The following is a 22,054-nucleotide window of genomic DNA, read 5'->3' on the forward strand; positions in this document are numbered from 1 at the left end:
ATTTCTGAATCGTGTAAATATAGCCATCAGAATGAGTAGCATCTATGATGAGGCCTCAACACGCCATTGCCAAAAAGTCCCTGATGTGCCTCCACATGCTCCAGCAGGACTACTCTGTGTTAAACCAATGATATATACCAATTTATATCACTACACATATACCAATGACTGGAAATCCTTTTCAGAAGCAGATTCTGACCTGGGAGGTCCAGAGTGGGGCCTGAGAGTCCACATTCCTAACAAGCTCCCAGGGAAGTCAATTTTTGGTTACAGAGAAGAAATCATATCTACCAAAGCAAAAACTTTATTGTAGCAGTTTTAATAAACATATTATTACTTCAACAGATGCAAGATTTGATGTCCATTAGAAAATCACCACCAGCAAAGTAGAACTAAAGAGAACATCTTCAATCTGAGAACAAAACTTAACGATAAGTAGTAAGTTGCCTTCTTCCTATCACTAAAAATATGACAATAAAATTAGCACTGAAGCAACTTTTCTCCTGTACATAGCACCTGCACTGGAAGTCAGTAAGGCAAAATAAATAAAAAGGATTCTGGGGTTGGGGATTTAGCTCAGCGGTAGAGCGCTTGCCTAGCGAGCGCAAGGCCCTGGGTTCGGTCCCCAGCTCCGAAAAAAAAAATATAAATAAATAAATAAAAATAAAAAGGATTCTGATTACAGAGAAAAAAATTAAGATGTTTTCATTAACAGATAATTATTAACATATTAACAGGAGGGGGGAGGGAAGGCTGGAGAGACAGCTAAGTGGTTAAGACTACATACTATTCTAGCAAAGGATCCAAACTGAATTTTCAAGGCCCACATAAGGTAATTTATAACTACCAGTAACTCCAGCACTAGCAGATCCAATACACTCTACTGGTATTCAAACACCTGCACTCATGTACAGAACCAAATACACAAATACACAAATACACAAATACACACACACACATACACACACACACACACATACACACGCGCGCGCGAGTATAAAAATAAAACCTTTACAAATTAAATCTTAAAAGTAATAAACATATCCGTCTTTTTTTTTTTTTTTTTTTTGGTTCTTTTTTTCGGAGCTGGGGACCGAACCCAGGGCCTTGCGCTTCCTAGGCAAGCGCTCTACCACTGAGCTAAATCCCCAACCCCCATATCCGTCTTTAATCTAGAGACACATGGCCATCTCCGTCAAACCCCTAGGCAGACGTCTAGTAGATACTAACAGATCTATGACAGGAAAGAACCTCAGAAAAGAATGAAGTTGGTGGACTTACTACACAACCTGGTTTCGTGTTCCATTACTGAAGCTGCTATGGTGCTGGCATACAGACTGTATAAAAACAAACTGGTGCAGAAGAGCCTGACAGCAACTAAATCAGCCGACAACACAAAAGCTACAGTGGGCTGATGGGAAAACCTACACAGCAAACCAGTGAAATAGTTGGAAAAGCATTTTTACTTAAAACAATGATAGCTCTCAGACCTCAAATGCTATCAGATAAGGGAGCCTCTAACTCTAACACTAGCTTATAATACAAAGCTTACAGAAGAAAAGCGAGAGTTAATTTTACAAGCATGGGATAGTCAAATTTTTCTTAGGTCACAAAATTACTTGGACATCATCCAAATTATTTTCTACTTACGAAAGTTAAATGTGAGGGCTTGATAGCTCAACAGAGGATCCAGGGGGTCTGATGAGCCTCTTCTGGCCCTCAAAGGCACTGCACACACTGCCACAGCAGCATGTATTGCAATCAAAACCCCCACATACATTAAAAAAAAGTTTTAAACTTAAATTTGTTAATACCCATACCACCCTTAATATGACTGATCTCATGTAAAACAAAAAAACTTAAATATCTCTCTCTTTGAAATAAATTAAAGAAGAAAAAATAAGTGTAAGGTGTCTGACTGAGTGTTAATATCAGGACTTTGAGAAAATAAAGGAGGTTCAGAAAAAAAATTCACAAGCCAGGTATCTGCCAATTGATTTGATATCTAGAATATGCAGACACTTGTCTAGCAACCTCTCTTTAGATTACGGACACTCAGAACATGCATACAATCTATACATAAAATATACTATGTGGAATACAGATATATAAACAACAATCTCAATGAAGACCTTATAAATTCTGTAGCTTATATAAACTTAAGTCAACTCACTTTAAAGAAAAGGTGGACTAAACCCAAACCCATAAACTACATAAAGTCCAAAAGATTATATGAACAGTACTCAGTATCATTAGCCATCAGAGAAGCAAACAAAACCCACAATGATACAGCTCTAGAAGGGTTGACAGAAGAAACTGATAACAAATGAGGGGGAACAGTGAGGATTTTCAAACAGAGGAAGGGTATAAAACGACATAATCACTTTAGAAAACCATTTGTTAATCACCTAAACAAACAAAAAACCAACACATGCTAATCTACCTCAATTATTCTTCCAATACCTATTTGGTTATATGGGTATAGCTCAGTGGTACAGCCTTTGTTCAACATGCCTAAGATTAAGGTTCACACCAAAGCAAACAAACCGGAGAGCAGGTAGACATTAAGATGAACTTCTAGTTTAGTTAGACTGAGTAAGGTAGAAGAAAGAGTAGTGCTGGCCTCTGCAAAGCCAGGATTTGAGGGAGAGGAAGAAGCTGTTTATTTGCACTGAGTGTTAATACCAGGGTTTTAAGCAACTACTCCAATCTTTTCTCTGACTGCTGAGTGTAAAGCAGGAAGCTTTCCCTTAAGCTGAATTTTACTTTTCTTTTTACATCTTACTCTCACTCTTTGAAATAAATTAAAGAAGAAAAAATAAGTGTAAGGTGTCTGACTGAGTGTTAATGTCAGGACTTTAAATGACTACTCTGATCTGTTTTCTGTGAGTGCTAGGTATAAACAGGAGCCTTAAGCTAACTGTGATTTTTTTTCTTCTGGCATGTAAGTGTGCATGCAGATAGAATATTCATATTCATAAAATAAATAAATCTTTTTTTTAAGTTAAGCTTTTCTGAAGGATAACGGGATTGTCCCTTATCAATGAGAATAAGGTAAGATAGAAAGACAGGGGAAATTATGGGACAAAAAATTATGAAACAGAAAATGAACCCCTCTCTGGTGTTTGGGTAAGATCTCTTGCCAGTGGAAAACCAAGGATTCTAACACAATTATCAAGATTCATTGTGAGGACTGCCAACAGAAAAAACACAATTTTCCATTTCAAAACTATTGTTAAACAATGAATTATTTTTAAGGTCCTGAGTTTGGCTTTACTCCTTTCCCAGATGTTTTGAGAATGTTTTATTTAATTAACTTTAGTTTACATGAACACATTCTAAACACATCAGCAACTCCTATGACCTCAGTTGAAATCCTATCAAAGCACTTCAGGAAGCACCCTATGATCTCATTTAAATTCCTCAGCACCCTGAAGAATCCACCAATTTAAGTGTATACAGCTTCTTTAAAGACTTATCACACGGTGTGACTCATACTGGGAGGGTTTCTATCTTTTCTCTGGGAATCTTTCTTTTAACCATGTGCAATCTGTCTCTCTTTGTCCTCTTTCTCCATGAACTCCAAACATGCTCCATACTGACTCATCCTGAGATTATTTCTTGTGGTAAAGCCAAGAACGCCAGCTTCATCTACCTGGAGGTCTCTGAAAAGACATAGGCTGCTGTAGGTAGCTGTATAGAACTGTGTCTCTGGCTTTGCACCCCACGGCTGCTGGCTTATGGGAAGCTGGATATATGCATCATTTGAGATGTAAATGACTAATTTACTAAATATAAGCAATTATAGTTGGGGGAGGGGTTGCTATTGGTGGGGAGGTGCATCCAAACATGCCAGAGGAGGTCACTAGGTGTCTTCTATCTGTTTCTTCTTTACTTCCTTAGAATAACCCCAAAATTACTATTTCTTCTAGGCTATCTGGCCAGTGACCATCAGGATCCATTTGTCTACAATGTCCCAATGCTGGGGCTAACAAAAAACTCTGGTCATGACTAACTAACCCCACAGTCTAAAACAATCACTAAGGACATTTATCTTCATCCAAACTTTGGTTGTTTTTAATTTACAAATAAGCAATGGAGGAGCTGAAAGCATATGATCTAGCTCTTCCCATGCTCTATAATAAAAGAAAGGCTTGGGTTCCTTCCCCTCCTATGAGGCCACTATGGTGACCTAACAAAATTTTGACCTGTCAACATATACATGTTCCAGGGATTTTAATCAAAGTGTTGAACCAAAGGACAGCATGCTTCAGGGCTGATAAACCGTCAAGGACAGTGAGGGTTGGTTACACTCCTGAAAACTGGCAAAGCAGACTACCACATACTAAAGATGTGAAAAGTCCAAGACTTGTTCGAACCGGGCTGAGTCATGAGTCACCTCCCCAGCAGTGGCATTTCCCTGAGGCCCGGCTTGCTCAGGGCTCTGTGATCACGTCCAAAGGGAATAGTACTTCAGACAAAAACAGACCTGTCCTGGAAGACCCTTTCTTGAAGGTCATCAGGTACATAAACATACCTAGACAGAGATACTAGAACAAAGAACAAGCAGTGACATGCTCATAGATATGCAGAAAACAAAGGAATCGTGGTGTAACACTTCTACTACAGATCCCCAACAAAATAAGACTACATCTTCCAGTAAGTAGTCTTCGTTTTGCCAGTGTTAAAATAGGTTTTAATTCTTACCTTATTGAATATATTTTCATGAGCTCGTATGCTCATCCTGTGAGGACATATGATATATACACAGAATTATTTCCCTGACAACCTTTGACCACCTCCTTGGCAGCCTTACAACTGCTCTGCTCCCTGCTTTCAGGTCTTCTTGATTTCTTTCTCAGGTGTCCTTGGAGGTCCGACTAAGCTGGGTCACAGTGTGCTAGGTAGAATGATACTGAACATTTCAGGCAACCAGGCTGCCTGTTCTGGGTCTTCTTCAACTTTGACATGGTTCCCTGGATTAGATGCCGTCTTCTACAACTATACAACTGGGTAGTGAAGAGTCTCTTAGTCTTAATTTTTTCTCTATGCTTTTAATTTATTTCAAAGAGAGAGACACAAAGTACAAAAAGAAAACTCAAATTCAGCTTAGGGAAAGGCTTCTGTTTTACACCCTCAGAGTGTTAGGTACCATTGGTGGATATATTTTCTGGCAACAGGAAAGAATATTAAGGTAAGTATAGAGGGAAAAAAAGTTAAGTTTTTAACATTTTATCCCAGGAATAGGTTTTCTCGCCTATTACAGACCTAACCACAGGAGCTCAGAATTATCAAAGGCCACTCTTCTTTCATGAGTACTTCAGAGGTCATTCTTCTATACAACCTCAGACATGGGCCCTTTCCGGACAGGACTTCTGAGGACCCAGGACTCCTGGGAGCTATCACTTTCGCTGTGCACAACAGTAATTTTCAGTACCTTCCTTCCTACATTAAACTACAAAAGTCCCTTAGGGACAGAAACCCACATTAACCCTAACCGTAACCGTAACCGTAACCCTAACCCTTAAAGACCAAGCCTAAAACTTGGCATTGTTTCTTGAATAATGGTGCAAACTAGCTAATATTAACTAATTAAAATAATTATAGGACTAATTTCAAAGCAGTGACATGACACTTTTAAAAATCAGCCCTGTGGGGCTGGAGAGATGGCTCAGTGGTTAAGAGCACTGACTGCTCTTCCAGAGGTCCTGAGTTCAAATCCCAGCAACCACATGGTGGATCACAACCATCTGTAATGAGATCGGATGCCCTCTTCTGGTGTGTCCGAAGACAGCTACAGTGTACTTATATATAATAAATAAATACATCTTTAAAAAAAAAAGAACTTTAAAAAAAAAATCAGCCCTGTGCCAGTCCGATGAACTGAGATCGACCCCTCAAAACAAGCTGCCTCATATGTGTGCCATGCAGATATTCGCAAACACACACACACACACACACACACACACACACACACACACACACACACATGTGCGTGATAATAAAAAGAAACAAATAAACAAGCACTACGACTCCAGAGCACATACTTCTCCCAGGTGCCAGGCACCAGAATGCACTTCTCTAGGCCCAGACTTGGGCTTCTACTACAGTGCACACAGTTCAGAGATGCATCAACTTTGTACTAGTATTTTTTTTTTTAAATAGGTACTCATTTTAAATCTGGAAGGAAAGAAACTCAGGAAACTGTAGAAGTTGAACAAGTACCTCGTGGGTCTCAGAAGCAACCTGGGAATCAGTAATCTCATCTAAGTCATCTTCAGCCTCACAGTCTTCCCGCACTTGCAGCCCTTGTTGCCCACCATAAGCCTGCAAGTATTCTTCATCCTAACGGCCATTAAAGAGAAGAAACATTTTTCTCACAAAGCTTTTGGTTGTTTTCAACCGCTTTTCATGTACGATTCATAGTTATTTTAACACATTCTACTGTGGGGATGCTCTCACCAAGCACATAGCAAAGGAGTGTCCTCTGCACAGTCATGCAACCCAAGCATACATGCTATTTCAGCCATGAGAGTGAGAATGGCTCAGCTTCAGAGCCAACCCTGGGCTGAGCAGCTCTCACATCTGCCCAGAGGAAAAAAGCCTTACAGGAACCAGGCTTGCGGGCTCATGGAGGAGCTTGTCGGCAGCAGGAGCTGGTCTCTATGCCCCTTGCCAACCCGAGGCCAATAGCAAAAGCAGGAGTGGGATGGTTTGACAAAGTGCTCTTCACACGTCACACTACAGTGGATTCTTCATCAAGCCTTTCTTTCTCTTGGGTGAGGTTTTGGATGAAATGGACAGGGCTTATCAGAAGGCAAGCTTGTCCCCTCTGAGTTCAGGCAAGGTAGAAGACAGGGTGACTGGAGAACAACACACTGCCAAAGAAAGCAAACTGCTACTGGCATTGTCTACAAGTAGTGAGGTAGGGAGAACTAACTCTCCTGCTTCTCAAGATGATCCTGAGATCCACTAAGCACAACAACTGTTACCATCCCATTAAAGTAACGTTTCAGCCAAATCCACAATGGAACAGTCTGCTACTCTTTACACAAATTGTAAATTTAAACATAATTTTAAAACAATGTTTCATGAAATCTCACTGGATACTAACTTCACAGTGAATATACTTTAATGTCATCAGCAAACACTATTCTGTTAGCCACTGTGCTGATGCCAGAGTACAGAGGGTAAAATGCAATCACACTCATCAACAATGGTACTTGCGAAATTCACTTAACAGATCTCCAGAGCTGTCTCTCTCAACATCCTGGGATCTCCCATTCTTCCCATGTGGCAGTATCCCTTCCAGTTACAAAGTGTGGTCTTATGGATTCTATAACCAGTTCTGCACCAAATGCATGATTTTGGGGGTTCTCACAGAAAGCTGATGCTTATGGGATCACATTTCAGAGTCAATTCTGGTTTTGAAGAGCAGGTCAACAAATCCTGACTAGGACAAGGAACCAGTTTAAACCACTCAATGAACTACATACCTGTAGGGTACATGGGGACACAATCTATTCCTGTGTTTATTGGTCTAATGGCAATATGCACATCAAGGATAGTCTGAGACAAGACCGCAGCTGTTGGACAAGAGCAAGGTACTCCACAGCTTAATTCTGATCTCTTTCCACCCAGAGATAGCAGGCAGTCAGTTTGGACACTATCACTGTGGGACCCATGGAGAAAGAAGATGATAGCTTTGACTCCAATACCAGACATAGTAAGGTAGGCTGCAGGTATGAAATACTAGCATACTCAGAATTTATAAATGAACCTTTAAAATTTCTGAGGGATTTTTTTAATTCTGAAAAAAAGTAATTAATTTTCATGTAAGAGTTCTATAAGCATTTCAATTTGAATATTTTATTCTTTTCAGTGCCTGAATCTTAGACCATAGATGCCTATTTAAATTGTTTTGTATTATTCCTGGGACTTTATGTGGTCCTAAATTGGACAAAGATAAGAGGAAATTTTCTCACTGACCACAAGTTCCCTCTACAAGTCCCTAAGAACTGAGTAAATTATTTGGCTGAGCAAACTCACCCTATGCACACTTTCCACTGTGTGAATACTTCCTCTATTCCTTGTTTTTATGGTTCAATAATATATGAATTACAATTAGTAAAGATGTGCTATTTAAAGAATACAGGACCAAAGAAATGAACGGCTAATGTTACCAATGAATAGTAATGCTCAAACACTAGAAGAAAATAAAAATAGCACATTTTTTAACCTTGGGTTAGACAAGCAGTTTAAATTACAGTGTCCCATAAGCATGCAGTATCAGACGATACTACTGAAGGACTGATTACTAAAACCCACTCATTACAGGACCACAGACAGCAGGCTCCACTGACCACAAAGTACACACACCTTCAGAAGAACAAGCCTTGACTTTCCAAGACTCCAAACCCCAGTCATGACTGAATTAAGTATTTTCAGGCTCTGTATCATCAACCCCTAGTAAAGAAAGCTGTTATATTACATGAAGACTTCTTAGCTGTTGACCAGTGTCCTCAAATGCAAGCACACACTAAGTGATGGTACCACCGACAAGGGATCTGCACACCTCTTGTCCATTCTCCTATGTGAAACCCTAATGAAATGAAACCCTTAGGCATTACACAATGCAGCAATAACATCTTTCCAGCACGAATGGCATCAGGTGCTTTTTTAAAACACAAACCTCTTCCGATAATATACCATTATGACAGATGACTAATCTGCCACCAGTAACCAATTCTTTTCTGGAGTGTAATAAAATAAACACTACCTACCAAAAAAAATCTTTCTGAAATGAAGACCAGCACCATCTTAGCTTGCTGATTACAGATAGATAACAAATTATGTGTGACATTTTCTAAACTAACCTCAACCTCTTTATTCTGTTTAGACAGTTCTCTGTAAGAAAGGGATGAATGAAGACAGGACATCAATCACTGTGGAATATTAGCACCTTGAAGATGTCTTTAGCAGGTCAATAATCTTTTCACCTCAGAAGGACTTTATCAGATCTTGTCTAAAGCCTGGATAAAAGCTCTGCATTAAGCACTTCTAACACTGACAGTGCGCCTCCACCACACAAAGCTGGTTTCTTCCTTAGGGTGCAATCCTCAAGGTCACAATTCTTTGCAGCTTTCCCAAATGACAAAGGAGCATTACCAGTGGCCAAACAAGCTGTCAACACAAACTTTGTCATAGCTCTGATAAAGAAACTGGCAGACAGTGATAATAAGGTCTAATTTCTCTCCTTCCCATGGGAGGTAAATAGATTTCAAATCAGTCTAGAAACCTATGTGCAGGAAGCCATGTTATCTCTGGCCATTCAAAAGAAAAAGGACTCACTGTAAACTCATCTAAAGGTTCATTGATTTCAATGTCCAGCACTTCATCACTGTACAGCTGCTCCTCCTCCGGCTCATCCCCATATTCTATTTGGTCTTCTGTCAGCTCTGTGTCGTGGCCTTCATACTGTCCTTCCTCTGGGTACTCTTGAGTATACAGTTCTTGTTCCTCAGGTTTGTGGTAGGCTAGCTCATCGTCTCCTTGTTCATACTCAGATTCCTGTTCTCCGGATTGGTCATTGGTGTTGTCAGACAGCTCAAATGATGTAACTATGCCAGAGGTGGTATTCAGACTGATGGTGACACCCTGAGAACTAAATGACAAAACACAATGAAAGATAGACTGAGTCTTCCTAAAAACAGAAAAATGAGTATTTCTAAATACTTCTCCAGAGTGGTATCAATTAAAAACTGTCTGAAAAAGAAAACAAAAACAGCAACATCAAATTGCAGCCACTTGCATCAAGTCAGAGACCACCACACTCCAAGTAGACAGCACTGAGCTTTCACAACCTGCTCTGAAGGGCATACATGACTTTAAGCCATGGGGACAATCTGGGACCTATTTATGGGGATACTCTATATGGCTTCCACATAGAATACAACAATATCCAATTCAGAATGTAACTGTCTGTTAGAAATCCAATACCACATTATTCAATTACTCATTATAATTACAAAATATATAAACAACTCTCATCAATTTAGTTAAATATCATCCAGTTTTGTTTTTTTTGGTTTCTTTTTATTTTTTTATCGTCCAGTTTTAATGTTAACATTGAATACCTGAAATTTTCTTCATCTTCATTATCACTCTGTAAAAGATCATCATTCAGCTCTTCATCTGACAAATCCGACTGATTCTAATTAAAAAAAGAAATTAATTAATTTGTGTCACTTCCATAAGAAGACTTGTTACCAAGCACAAGCTGACCCTGAGAGGGTTGCTTCTAACCTACTGCTTGACCTCTTGCCATCCAAGTTTGCTCAGTCTGGCATTGGCATAGAGAATCTGAAGAGCTCACATACTGGCTAACACCTGAGAAATTTTTAATGCCACAGACAAGTAAATATCAAGCAAACATAATGGTCACATTTATTATAATTCTAGCACAAAAGAAAGAGGTTAAGACAGCCCTGCAAGGGAATCTGTTAACAATTTTTCCTTAACCAAAATAAACAAGAATGGCTGCCTTGCCTGGTACAATGACACGTCTTTAATCCCAGCACAGGCACAGGCAGGCTATCTCTGTAAGCTGAAGGTCAGCTTCAAAAATGAATGAAGCCTTAAAATGACCAACAATGACAGAAACAAAAATCTGAAGATTTTAAACAAGAGATACAAATCTGATACAAGCTGTTTTTAAGGTCACTGGATCAGAAATTATACCAATTAGAAACATAACTTCAGCTTTCCCAAAACAGACAGCATGAAAATACAAATAATAGCTCAGGTCTCCCAATGTTGTCACCCATCTCATTAGTATGTCGAGGCATCAGAGTGATCTGCTAGAGTTCTAAATTCTAAGCTGGATTAAATATGTCTCAATATTCTAGACAGAGGCGTGGTTCAACTTTCTTCCTCTACTAAAAGTTTTCCTAAGTCTAAAAGGGGGATATCCTTCCAAAAGGCATATGCATGTCCCACCCCAACCCCTACTCACTCAAAACTTCAAGTGAAGAAAGAAAAACTGACTTGATTTTTTACTTCTTAAATGAAACAACAAGTGTCTGAGTAAGGTTAAATTTAACCCTAACTGTGTTAATACATTAAGTGTGTATTTTTTTATAATAGTATTTCTAGTAGTCAAAAATAATTCTAGGAAAATATTATTAGCTCAAAAGACCTTATCTATCTCAACAGTCAATTAAGCCATTCAAAGCTATGCTTCCACACAACAGGATGGACCTATAATAAACAGATCTAAAACAAATTAGCTTTAGTGATATAACCAGCTACCCAAACAGTCAAGAAAACAGGAAGGCTCAAAGGTCCCAAAGACCACAGAGTGGCAGGAAGTGCTTACAAAATCCTTTGCCTCATCTTCCCAAGGAAACATAAAAAAGTCCCCTCCAAAACACCTAAAATTGAGGAGTTTCAATAGAACAGCAGGGTTTTTAAAAATGGGGACAAAAGGGTTCTCAAACACTGGCACTTATGACAGAGCCTGTCTTAGGGTTTTACTGTTGTGAACAGACACCATGACCAAGGCAACTCTAATAAAGGACAACATTTAATTGGGGCTGACTTACAGGTACAGAGGTTCAGTCCATTATCATCAAGGTGGGAGCAGGGCAGCATCCAGGCAGGCATGGTACAGGAGGAGCTGAGAGTTCTACATCTTGTTTCAAAGGCAAGCAGGAGAAGGCTGGTATCCAGGCAGCTAAGACTGGGATCTTTTTTTTTTAAATATTTATTTATTTATATGAGTACTCTGTAGCTGTCTTCAGACACACCAGAAGAGGGCATCAGATCCCATTACAGATGGGCAGGGGAAAGAACAGAGCTGGACTTCCTCCCAGCCAGCTTGTTAAATAGATATAATAGTCCAGTCTCAAACATTTGGGAGCTAGCTGGTTAAGAGAAAAACTTCAACAAACATTTATAAAATAGCCATTAACACTAGGAAGAGAAGGTAAGAAGACTGTAAGAGCCAGTGGACTAGGACATTAAGGATGAGATAGTGTCACACACACACACACACACACACACACACACACACACACACGATGGGACAAACACAATGGACAGATGGACTGACTGAGTCAGTCACATTCTAAATCACATTCAATCACTACAGAAGAATTAGAGAGTGAAAGCAGACCAGGATGAATCCAGAGCCCAAGACTACTAAACTGTCTGAAAGTCTTAACTGAATGTATAATGAACATGAGTATAGTTCTTAACAATGTGAACCCTAACAATTTTAAGACTTGAAAATGAAGTACAAAGAATTACACCGAGGACCCAGGAGAAGACTCAATGAGGTGCTTGTCACACAAGCATAAGAACCTGAGTTCAATCCCCAGCACCATGAACCTAGAATTCTACCACAAGAGAGTCAAGACAGAAGATCCCTTGGGCTCACTGACTAGCCAGTCTAGCAAAACTGGTGAGCTCCAGGTTCAGTGAGGAAATCAATCTCAAAAATTAAGGCAGCAAGCAATTGAACAAGACATGTAGCAGCAACCTTTGGCCTCCACATGCACATATGAACATACATAAGCACACACACGCATATACATAACCTCTCTCATACAGAAACACTGAACGCACTTACAAATAGCATTAATGCTTAATATTAAGCATATGTTAATACTAAGTTTGATAAGCTTGGATATGCTCAGCCCAGAGAGTGGCACTATTAGAAAGTGTGGCCCTATTGAAGTAAGTACGGCCTTGTTGGAGTGGGTGTGTCACTGTGGATGTGGGTTTTAAGACTGTCATCGTAGCCACCTGGAAGCCAGTAAGTGTTCTGTTATATGAGTCTGTTATAAGAGTCTTCATATGTAGAACTCTCCGCTCCTCCTGCACCATGCACGCCTGGATGCTGCCATGCTCCAGCCTTGATGATAATGGGCTGAACTTCTGAACCAGCCCCAATTAAATGTTGTCATTTATAAGACTTACCTTGGTCATGGTGTCTGTTCACAGCAGTAAATCCCTAACTAAGACACTAAGTGAAAACAGAAAATGTTTCTAAACTATTTAGTAAACCAAAAAATGTTAATTCACTTTAGGGAAACGAGGGAGGTGGCTCAGTGAATAAAGCACTCACTAATCAAGGACTGGAATTCAAGATTCCCAGCACCTACACAAAAACTTGGTGGGCATAGTGGTCCACCTGTGACCCAAGAACTCAGCAAATGGAAGCAGAATCCTAGCCAATCAGCTAGAGACCTTGCTTCAATAAATAAAGAGAAGAGTTACTAAGAGATGCAGAATGTCAACCTGACCTCCACATGAACCTCAAGTACACATACCACCTGCCCACAAAAAAAAAAAATTCTCACTTTCATCTCGTGCTTCACAATTCTACTTTTTACATGATTTCATAAAACTAACTGGAAGTATATTATAGACAGTACACATGTTAAAGATAATGTCAAAGGTGCTTAATCAAAAGGTCTAGAAAGTTCCCATGAGAATTTCTAACTTTTATATATGCAGATCTGTTACACAATACAGCTTGGCAAATTTACCTTTAAGCTGTCAGTGAATATTCCCACTGCACCTTCTAGCACCACAACATAAAGTAACAAACCTATAAGCACTTCATTCCTTTAAGGCAAATGCATGTTTTATGCTACTGTTATCCTGATTCTGATACCTGCTAGAGTTGGACACAGCAGGAACTAAAAATACTTGCTCTCCATGGTAATCTGAAGCATCTACTAATAACCAGCCATTCTGCTGGGCTGGTGGAGTAATAAGCGCAGGGCAGAATACATGCTGGGCGTCTCTGAAGCTCTGGATCAATGTACAGCAACAACAAGCATTTACAAACCTCTGGTCCCGTGCTCAGCTTTCTAAAACTCTACCCCACACGAGTGATTGTGGTATGTCTCTGTTCTAGGTATAACTAAGTAATTCTTGTAAGCAATCTTTTTTCTTTTTTCTTTTTTTTTTTTACCTTTTTGCCAGACAGTAAATCTTCTCCAAGCAAGTCATCTTCAAGTTCACTGGGGAAAGAAAAATGCAAAATGTCACTCCTATTAAGACTAGAAAATGAACAGTAGTCACTCAAAAATCCAGTAAAAGCTCCAGGGTATGAGAACTTCCAGGTAGCTATACTTTCCTTCCTCTACAAAAAGGATATTCTCAAGGATACATGAACAAGTCTGTCTGTCAGCTAAGGTCAGGCTCAATACAGAAGGTGGTTTGCTAGACTTAAGCTTGGCACTGTATAAAGTACTGTATTCCCTTTGAACCTGAATAATCAGCAAAATGAGATATATGCAAAGAAATACCTAAAGCTTTCCCCGTCTTTAAAAACATAAGATGCAAAGAAAAAGGTGCTCAATATTATTAACCGGGAAGAAAAAAACCCCCACAAGAAATCATGTGATACTCATCCAACTAGCAGAAACCAAAAGAAACTTAAAATGATTGAGCTGAAGCAGTGGGTGGCTTAGCAGTTAAGCGCACCTCCTGCTCTCGCAAGACTAAGAGTTCAATTTCCTGCACCCATGTCAGGGAACTTCAAGTATAGCACTGAGGATTCAACATTCCATTCTGGCCTCCAAGAGCACGGCACTCACACGGCATACACACACACACACACACACACACACACACACACACACACACACATCTTAATATTTTAAAGAAAATTTTAAGATTATGATGAAGTTATAAAATTCTATGCAGTATCCCAGGAGAGTGGTCTGGAAATCACAGTGGTCACTTGCCAGGCTTCCCAGCATGCTTTTGTAATAAAGTCACTAGAACAGGTTTTCTTAAGGCTCCAGAGGGAGTCTATAACACATCATGAAGGTTGAAATACTTTCCACTTCCTTATCAAAGACCACAGACCATTTCCACTCAGGTATATAACATATTCTCTCTCTTACCCATTCCCATTTTGGTTTTTTTTTGTTTGTTTGGTTGGTTTTTTTGTTGTTGTTGTTTTTGTTCCCAAAGCAGTTCTGTTTCTACATTCTTAACACCGGTACATATGTGATAGCATATATGTAAATACAACATCTAGGCCCCCAAGGCAAAGAAAACATGTCAAGACAATTATTTTTTGTTAAGTGAAAATGGTCACTACTAGATATGTTTTTAATTCCAGGGAACTGACTTTTTAGAAGCAATTGTCTTTATGGACCAACATAAGATAAATACAATTTAAGTCATGAAGATACAGAGCGGGTCCAGGAAAATCTAACTGTACAAATATTCTTACTAAGACTACTTAGGCTCCAGTTTAAATTTTCTGTAGGTTTTGAGATTAACACCAGTACTAATTTACTATTTTAGTATGTTGCTGAACACAATAGTAGAAGCTCTAAGAATGTAGAGATGGAGTTTTAAGTGAAATACACACTCCTAAAAAGCCTTTCAGAGCTAGAAGCAACCTGGAAAAATCATTCACTTCATATGCTAAAGGCTCCTAAGTTACTGTTAAGTCATCCTGTAGCCTTATAACCTCACTTTATAACTAGAAATATGGACAAGAGCTTAAATAACCTGAGACAAAGAGAGATGCAAGACAAGGAATTATCTTTCTGACTTCTGCATAGTGCCAACATTTTAAAACCAATAATGTAGGATTGGATTATCTTCTGTGTTACATTCCTCCCGTCAGGGTAGGGAAATAAGCTGCCAGCCAACGCCTATCTGAGAACCTGAGTCTATGTGATAAAAGCATGCAAGCACCTCTTTGAAATGCAGCTTTAAGAAATGAGGATGGAAAGTAATATCTCTTTCTCAGGACACATTAATTGGGATGGTAATAAGAGAGGTCTTCATAATTATACCAGAAAAACTACAAAGAACGTGCAACTTTTGCTAACAAGTAAGAGCATTGAAAACAAATGGATTTTGAATGACTGTGTTTGTGTGTCAGTCACCTGGCTATGTATGACAGCATGGCCGTTGCTTGAGAGCTCAGTCTACTGCCTTCTGGCTCCTATCCACTCTAGTCTTTCACTCATTCTGGAGTTGAACTGTGTCCTCCAGGAATGGCTCACATAGTTGTCCCCACCTGCGGCTTCTGGTTCAGTCCCATACCTGTCCTCCCCGAGGCCTAGACAGGAACCACTATGTTCTGGGTGGGTGCCCCTCACTCCTTAAGCCTGCTCCCTAAATCAATTTCATTAAATGATTCTCAATTAAGATCTCAGTGTGTGCTTATGTTCCTTGAACATCTTTCAGATGCTAAGTCAGCATCACCATATTCTCTTGCAAATCTCCACTGATACAACATGACAAGAGGTTTTCATAATAACCATTCTTCCAAACTTCTCCATTATGCAGCAGGCAGAAAATGTTTGATACTTAAACAGTATCAAAACATGCAAAGCACAGAATCTTGAATGTGCAAACATCATACTGCAGACCATGTGGGAAAAGAAGCTGGTTTACAGAGACAACTGCTACCCATACTGAGGAGAGTAATAAAACCAGGCTTCCTCACACCATGACCAACCTACATAGCAGGAAGGAAGCTGCCAAAAACTACAAGTCCTAACAATAGACAGATTCAGAAGCCAACCGGTATAAATTCTAATTAAGGGACTATTAGAGCAGTCTGACCCCCATAAGAGAATAACTACCACAGATTAAACACAACTGATAAGAGTCTATGCTTTAAAATTATTCTAAACCAATGCTCAGGAGTAGAAGATGTTATAGATAATTACTTTGGAAAATCTTAAGCAAAATTACTTTGCTAAGGAGCAAATGAAAATCTCCTGCTGTACTGGCTGGTCTTGTGTGTCAACTTGACATGAGCTGGAGTTATCACAGAGAAAGGAACCTCCCTTGAGGAAATGCCTCCATGAGATTCAGCTGTAAGGTATTTTCTCAATTAGTGATCAAGGTGGAGAGCCCAGCCCATTGTGGGATGGTACTACCCTGGGCTTTTAGTCTTGGGTTCTATAAGAAAGCAAGCTGAGCAAGCGAGGGGAAGCAAGCCGGTAAGTAACATCCCTCCATGGCCTCTGCCTCAGCTCCTGCTTCCTGACCTGCTTGAGTTCCAGTTCTGACTTTCTTTAGTGATGAACAGCAATGTGGAACTGTAAGCTGAATAAACCCTTTCCTCCCCAACTTGCTTCTTGGTCATGATGTTAGTGCAGGAATAGAAACCCTGACTAAGACACCTGTCTGATCTGTGCCTTGGAAGAACTTACACAGTTAACAGACACACTACAGGAATCAAACCACTGTGACTACATTAAGTCCTCCAGAAGTGTTTGGCTCCTAGTGGAGGTACAAGATAGACATGAGAGGTTTCCACATACTGACCCACTAAACTAAGACTTCAATGTGAACAACCTTTATACCTATATTCATGAACATAAAATACAAGGTTGGTTAGACTATATAGATAAGAAGCCAAGCAGAAATCCTAGAAAAAATCATTTTGTTTCTTTCACAAAGAACTAAAAGCTTCAGTTCTGATGACCAACCTCCAAAGGCCATGATTCAGCTAAAATCATGGTCTCCAGGGTGGTGCTGGTAAAGGTAATGGGACTCTGAGTAGACAGGGACTAGCAAGAGATCCCAGGAAATAGTGGGACATGAGTATGTTTCTGGCTCATAACATGAGTGGTTTTACTTGGCCACATGCCTCTCCCATAACATGCTTCCTCATCAGAGGCCCAAAGCTAATTGGGGCCCTCAATTACAAAGTGGAGCTTCTAAAACTATGGGGCACACAACTTTCTATGTTAACTGTCCAAGCACTTCACTGTAGCAACAGACAACACAATGGGAAGAACCAATACTTTAAAGTACAGACCTTTATCTGGATCTAACCTCAAACCATAGGAAAGCAGACATGTAACTGCACTGTGTGAAAATGCATGGATATAGGCACACATACAAACATAACAGGTAATAGGGAAAATATGAACAACAATCAGGCATGTATAGTCAGGGATTTTCCTTAGATGCAATATGGCTGTATGTGTAAGTACTGTGTATTTTAAGAAATATTCTCAAATGTTTCCAAGTAACCTACATCTGATTTGAGGGCTTGCAGACTGTATAGATAAAAACTGATAATCACCCAAGCTGGCTGACAGTACAGTGGATTGGCAGTGCTCTACATATGCCTGAAAGTCTAGATAAGTTAAGTATCAAACAGTGCAATCAAATTCAGGTAGACTGTACTCTGTTGAAAACAATTAACTTTGTCAGAATCAAACAATAATATCTCCCCCACCTCCACCCACACAAATAAAATACATCTCTTTCACGCCCTAATATTCCTCTCTGGAATCCTGACTGAGCAATGAATGAGTCAGGAAAGGCTAACTACTCTATCTTAGGTTGATTATTCAAGATTCCATTGTAAATCATTCTGTAAACTCCTGGGCACTTGTTCTTAAATGAAATCAGCCCATAACCATAGCATATTTTTTGTTCACTCGCCTCAGCACCTAACACAGCCAGCCTGTGCACCGCCAGCATGCCTCCTCTAAAAGTAGAGCTCCCCTGCTCCAGAGGCACCCGCCACACTGAGATGACATCAGCCATCACCAACTATTCTTCACTGTGTGTGCAACTGTGGTTTACAAAGCAGGCACCACCTGCACTACTAGTTAGGGAAACAAAATTAAAAGTTAATTGATATTAAATGGCAAAATGTTTAAAGTCTTGATAACTACTGGGTAGGATATATACCAAAAGATACTGTGGCATTCAAATGGTCATAGTGTCGGTCTACATGCTCCACAGAGCTATTTACAAGATAAACTTGGACCTGGCCCTAGTACAGCCTGAAGAGACCTCCCATCAGTCCAGCAGGAGGTCCATGTAGGACAGGGCACCAAAGGGCCAGCACACTGTCTTTGGTAAAGATCTCTGTATCCAGCACAGGATCACAGACATCACACAAGGCACTGTAGGGGAGCCCAAGTATGGACGTACCTGTCCCAGTCCTCGTCAGCAGCTCTTCTTCTCCAGGACCGTTCTGCACCAGGCTTGTCAAACTGGTCAAAGTCATCATCTGTGAATAAGGGTCCACTCAAGTCAGTTTTGTTAAATTAAGACAGATACACGGCAATTGCTAGGACAGCTTCCTTAGAAGTTCAGCCTAACCCTTCAGATTATCCATATATAGCAATAATAAATCCTCAGCCATGCTGAAACATTAGTTTTCTTAATAAAAGCAATCCAAAATGTATTGACTACTAGACATGAAAATACAGCAAGAACAGCATTCTTAAATTATAACTTATTACTACACAAATGACTTGTTAAAAGTTAGAGACTCATAATAATTTTTTCAACCTTCACAATTTTCCAAATAAGTCCACAGGGGTCATAAAAGCAGACTCAAACAGGCAAAATAGGAAAAAACATCAAATGACCACTATTGTAGCACTATTATGGACTACCAATATCCCATGAATATAAACCAAAAGAAATACCAGATAAAGGGTACAAAGGAGCAGGACAAACATCTGAGAATGTGGCTGAAAACTTCCCAAATTTACTGGAAAACAATCAGCTTTCATATCTAGAAAAACTCAACAAATTTAACTTACAACACAATAAGCATGTGTGCTTGTGTATGTGTGTGCACACACATACACACACACACACACACAAACATGTGCCCCAGTTAAAATGCCCCAAAGCCAAAGACAGAAAACCTAACGAAGAAGAGAAAAGGCTTCATCACTACAAGGTAACAAGAATAAATGCTGCTCATCCCCAGAACCAGGAGTTGGGGGGTTCAGGGAGTAAAGGAAAACTCAGAGTGCCTTATAGCCTGCAAAGCTATATTTCACAGAGATGAAAATAAAAGCTGCACCCAAGCTCTTCTGATTAACAGATCTACAATAATGTAATTATGTGATGTGTGAAAATTACTTCCTGTTGCTGTTTTCTGAAATAAGGTGAAAATGACTTTAAGTTGAGATAACACTGGACATTAAGAAGACACTAAATCAATGAATGACTGGTGCCCTTATGAGGAAAAGGAAATTTGTAGACAAGACAATACAGAGAAAGGGCCATGTCAGACCAGACAGTGAGGCTTCTAGACAAGTATCACCCGGAACTGGAAAAGAGTGATACTGGGATCCCCAGAGACTGTCTAATCTCCTACCAGCAACTTTCCATCCAGCTACCCTCTTTGTAGTGTTTAGACATTTACACTTTTATCTCCTACCTGCATCTAAGGGTAAGTTCTTAGCCTTTATCTGTCATGCCTGTGCTCTCCTAGACATGCACCTGTGATATCCCACATGCTTTCCCCTCTTCTCCATTAAATGGATATTCTCATAGACCTCCACACTTGCTCAATCTTCTACTAAACTGTCAAAAGACTATTTCAGGGATCTTACTTTTCAGATCTAGAAATGCCCCTTGCTTCCTCTTTATTGCTGTCTCTTTCTGAGCATGCTGTTCTCCTAAATTCTAAATATATATATATATATATATATATATATATATATATATATATATATATATAATGGTCATTTATTTTGGTTTCTTCTTTTGGGGTCTAGGGTTTCTTTTTTTTTTTTTTTTTTTTTTTTTTGGTTCTTTTTTTCGGAGCTGGGGACCAAACCCAGGGCCTTGCGCTTCCTAGGTAAGCACTCTACCACTGAGCTAAATCCCCAGCCCCGGGTCTAGGGTTTCTTAAGACAGTTATTTCAAAGTATTTCTGGGTCTCCTGGTAGGTGGCTGCTGTTTCTTTTCTTCCTGGGGGTAGGTCATACTTTCCTGGGTTCTTTGTACAAGCTGATTTTTTCATTTAAAACTATGTATATCTTGGATACCGCGATAGAGTAACAATTTATCTCTACCATGTCCATGGGTGCTGCACTTATTTACTCAGGCAGGTTGTTGTCCATTAAATGACTTCCAAACCATCTCTACAAATACTATCTATTCCATCTCTTCTTGAATGAGGTTACTAAAATCCCTAGCCAGCCAGTGACCTAAAAGGATTATCTTTAAATACCTCAATACAGTAAGGTAAGGGAAAATTCACCCACAATGTATGACCATGATAAAAATTAAACAAAGTGAATCTGCATCAATACTCTGTAAAAGCACAAAAGAAAAACTTTGTTCTTAAGCAAAGCAAGGTTCTTTTACATAAAGCATCACCAAAACCAATGGAAAATCTGACTGAGTACCATCAGAACCTACATCTACTCTCCCAAAGGCACAATCAGGCAATGAAAACAAGCCAAACAGCTCTTTCGTTCCCAGTGAACTAGTCCACTAATGTGAAGACCTTAAGCCTGCCCAAGTATCACAGTGGGTAGCCTGGACCTCATCTGTCATCTTCAGTGAGTGGGAACAGTGCTGTTGAATGAACCCCTAATTCTGGGATTGTCAACATAAAGGGAAATGCTGATGCTACAGAGTGACTGTTTAATTAGTCCAATCTACAAGTCAAACTAACTCAATTTTACAAAGACAACTGAGAGAGGAGTTAGTGAAGAACAAGGATATGCCACCCTTCAGCTCACTGATGTGTGCACAGTAAGGGCACACTGATTGTATTCCTGGAAGGTTAGGAGTTCAAAGTTCTAAATTGTAGCAGAATTTTAGCAGAGCCATTGTATCTGGCATGAATTCTGGAATGATGGCACCAAGGCTTTGTGGTAGCCTTTTGTAAATAGTCAGTGATTGCCATCTGAGGTTTTATGCTCTTCTGAAGGATTCCCAGATCCTTTGCACAACTTAGTTCTGAGACATACCTAGCAAACCAGTAAGCCTCCTATGGCTGAGAACTGCTTAGGTAATGGTTCCTTCTGACAACTCCTAGATAAGAGGTTTTGCTATGCTTGACTTGCACAGCACTGACTTGCTAACACTGCACTTTGTGCAACAATAATACAAAATGGGTTTAAGGTTCAGTACTTGAGAAGATGAGGCCCTGCTGCTGAGAAGCCTAAATTCATCCTACAGGGTCTTCCTTAGAGCAATCATCTCTTGTAACTTTGAACACGGACATCTAACTCCTTAACACACATGGTTGGTTTTTCATACAACCAACCCCCATTTC

The 22,054-nt window shown here is 39.7% G+C and overlaps 1 protein-coding gene across 8 annotated transcripts in view; it reads right to left on the reverse strand.

Moving 5' to 3' along the window:
* Window positions 1–22,054, reverse strand: part of Rbm33 (RNA binding motif protein 33) — a 110,810-nt gene that overhangs the window by 75,336 nt on the left and 13,420 nt on the right. For 5 of the 8 annotated variants that reach the window (XM_063286223.1, XM_017592680.3, XM_017592678.3 and 2 more), the window contains 5 exons: window positions 18,952–19,030; window positions 13,985–14,033; window positions 10,137–10,213; window positions 9,352–9,664; window positions 6,226–6,345 (listed from right to left, as the gene is read on the reverse strand). In XM_063286223.1, coding sequence (XP_063142293.1) covers window positions 6,226–6,345; window positions 9,352–9,664; window positions 10,137–10,213; window positions 13,985–14,033; window positions 18,952–19,030 — 638 coding nt within the window. The remainder of the gene's footprint in view (window positions 1–6,225; window positions 6,346–9,351; window positions 9,665–10,136; window positions 10,214–13,984; window positions 14,034–18,951; window positions 19,031–22,054) is intronic. The other 3 variants (XM_006235845.5, XM_017592681.3, XM_039107741.2) reach the window with 1 other exon arrangement.

This window comes from Rattus norvegicus, chromosome 4 (genome assembly GCF_036323735.1).
Source record: "Rattus norvegicus strain BN/NHsdMcwi chromosome 4, GRCr8, whole genome shotgun sequence".
NCBI classification, from domain to species: Eukaryota; Metazoa; Chordata; class Mammalia; order Rodentia; family Muridae; genus Rattus; species Rattus norvegicus.